The sequence below is a fragment of the Musca autumnalis genome, unplaced genomic scaffold, assembly GCF_047663935.1.
Source record: "Musca autumnalis isolate F117 unplaced genomic scaffold, ASM4766393v1 scaffold_243, whole genome shotgun sequence".
NCBI lineage: Eukaryota > Metazoa > Arthropoda > Insecta > Diptera > Muscidae > Musca > Musca autumnalis.
Genome location: NW_027411804.1, coordinates 65,542 through 68,580, shown reverse-complemented (window position 1 = coordinate 68,580; position 3,039 = coordinate 65,542). Strand labels below are relative to the sequence as shown.

General features: G+C 40.6%; 1 protein-coding gene across 1 annotated transcript; it reads right to left on the bottom strand.

Annotated features, from left to right (window-relative positions):
• Nucleotides 1–917: 917 nt before the first annotated feature.
• Nucleotides 918–1,400, bottom strand: LOC141396327 (uncharacterized). Its single transcript, XM_073971700.1, has one exon. It carries the CDS (start codon nt 1,398–1,400, stop codon nt 918–920), a length of 483 nt encoding a protein of 160 aa, XP_073827801.1.
• Nucleotides 1,401–3,039: the final 1,639 nt, after the last annotated feature.

Here is a 3,039-nt window from a genome sequence, read left to right as displayed (position 1 = left end):
TGCTGCCTCTTCGAGTTGTCTTCAGCTTTAGACGCTCCACCAAAGAGGCCAGGATAACTGTCTGTGCTGCACCAGTATTTATTATTAGTCTCGCCTTGTCACGACCATCGGGAGTCAGAACCCTAGCGAGTACAGTTGGCAGAAAAATGTGTGTTTTTGAGCGGACACTAAAGTATAGTAAACATTGACAAGCAAAACTGACAGTCATCGAGGTCTATTTCGTGAATATCAAAGCCTAATTGAAAAATTTCTTTTATAATCTCTAAATAATATCGTAAATATTGTATTTCAAACGTTTTTTGCTAAATAAAAGTTGTTATTTGCCGAAAAATTGTCCTTAAAGTACGTTGACTGTCAGTATTGACTGTTAGTGTGTACTCCCCTTAAGTCTATCGCTGACACTGGTGCGTGGGCGTTTAGCTGAGCTCTGACTTGTTGTGGATGTTGATGAACGCGGACGTGTGGTTTCTCGGTTTGGGGAGCGTTTGGTAGTCCTGCTCTGATGTTGGTTTGGTGGTTCTGGACTGGAGCTGCGTGATGTGGATACTCGGCGTTTTGATGGTCTGGAAGATTTCATAGAACGTTTTCCGTCCTCGTCCACATGGAGCATTGTGTGGTGGTTCTTATTGCAAACCATGCACGTATTCCTGCTTGGGCACCACTCGCGTTTGTGGGAGGTACATAGGCAATTAAAACAAAACCCTTTTTGTTGGGCCTCTATTTTCCTCTTGGTTGCAGGCATGGTTTGAAATTTCGGGCAATATTTAAGGAAGTGTCGTTCGTTGCAGATCCGACATTTTGGAGTACTAGAGGAATTGCTAAAAATGTAAGAGTTTATTAAGTTTGTGAGCGGGAGAAATTTGCTAACAGTTTGGAAGTATACATAGTTTATCTAATGGGCGAACTATGTTCCCATTTTAGGTACGTAGTTCTGCAACACGGACTCCGGAATCCTTTCCAGTAGAGACCTTGATTACCCTACCGAGGCGCCATTCAGTTGGCGACAAATGATCATCTTGGACAACAACAAAATCTTCCTTTTTGAGATTTTGTTGAGCAGATTTCCATTTATATCTTTTTTGCAATTCGGAAATATATTCACTTTTCCAGCGTTTGGCAAAATGAAGTTGAATAGTTTTGAGACGTTGACATCTGTCGATTAGAGACAAATTGTCAGAAAACTCTTCGGGAGTGGCGATAAGAGCGGCACCCCTTAAAAGATGACCTGGAGTGAGTGGAACTAATGCTGATGGATCTTCGGTAATGGGCGACAATGGTCGTGAATTTAAGACACTTTCGATTCGTATTAGTAATGTTGAAAACTCTTCTTTGGTATTTCCTGCGACTTTCCTTAAGTGAGTTTTCATGCTTTTTACAGCTGCTTCCCATAAACCACCCATGCGGAGGAATAAATTGCCAAGAAAACCCGTGCAGACTGTATTTGTCAATGACAGCTTTTTCAGCGGATTTTAAGAATTTCTTGTACTCCATGGTGAGAGTTCGATTTGCACCTACGAAGTTTGTTCCGTTGTCGGAAAAGATTTTGTTAGGAAAACCTCTACGACCAACAAACCTTGAAAACGTTGCTAGGAATGCCTCTGAAGAGAGTTCGGAACAAACTTCTAGATGAATTGCTCGAGTCGATAAACAAACGAAAACTGCTGAGTATCCCTTTTGTAGTTTTGCATTTCGAAGTCGTGACGTTTTCAGATCGAAGCGTCCCGCAAAGTCTATGCCCGTATTGGTGAAGGGAAGAGAGAATGTACAGCGTTCAGGGGGTAATGCCGCCATAATTTGGATTTGAACACGGTGTTTGAAGATTGCACATGTTCGGCAGCTGCGGATACATTGACGTATTTTGCTCTTAAGACGAATGACGTAATACTCTTGTCGAATGGCGTGCAACATGCTCTGATGTTCTGCATGTAGGAGCTCTTTATGAGTATGTTCTACCAGGAGTTTACACAGGCGAGAGTTCTCGGGAAGGATTATGGGATGTCTTTCTTTGAATATCATATCAGAATTTGCTAAACGTCAATTTAATCGCATTAGTCGATTCTCGTCAAGGAATGGATTCAATGTTATTAGTTTGCTTTTGGAATGAATCTGTTGATTTGTGGCTAAAGCTTCATATTCCGACGGAAAATGGGACATTTGAGCATAACTGAAAAGTCCATATTTTCCAATTAACAGTTCTTCAGCCGTTAACGATTCTATTTGTACTGTATGGCCTGGAAGTTTTCGAGTTTTGTAAATAAAGCGTAACACATAAACATAAACACGAACGGCTCTAGTAAACTTAGAATACTTCTCAAGAAAATTTTCAATTGAATGTTCTGTTTCCAATGTTGCGACCTTTACTTCAATAGTTGGCTCATTAAGGTCGGATTGTTTTGGCCAATGTTCTTAAGATTTCTGCAACCAATTTGGACCATGCCACCAAAGTTTGCTTTCTTGTAATTCCAAAGCTGTGCAACCTCGGCTTCCCATATCAGCAGGGTTTTCTCCAGACGAAACATGTCTCCAATTTGCGTTGCCTGCGTTATCCATAACTTCAGAAACCTTGTTTGCAACAAATGTCTTCCAATGAAATGGTGGTTTTCTAAGCCAGGCTAAAGTAATGGTGGAATCACTCCAGTATAGGTATATTTCCTGTGTGGGGACTTGTAGGTTCATGCAAACCGATTTCAGAAGTTTTGCCAAAAGTGCTGCTCCACATAACTAGAGTCTAGGTAAACTGACAGTTTTTAACGGCGCAACTTTACATTTTGATACCAGTAAATGAGAGTGTATTATATTTTTTGATGATGAACGAATATATGGACATGCGCAATAAGCCTTCTCAGAGGCGTCACAGAAGCCATGTATTTGTATATCACATTCTGGTGAATATCTAATCCATCGAGGAATTCTAATGTTTTCAATGTCGTGAAAGTTCGAAATAAAAGCATTCCATTGTTCCAAAGAATTTGATCTTATCTCCTCATCCCAGTTTGTACCTTCTATCCACAATTGTTGCATCAAGACCTTTGCTACTAC

What these genes read in the sequence shown, in the direction of transcription:
- LOC141396327 (XM_073971700.1), bottom strand. Translation starts at nt 1,400, where the DNA reads ATGGGTGGTTTATGGGAAGCAGCTGTAAAAAGCATGAAAACTCACTTA.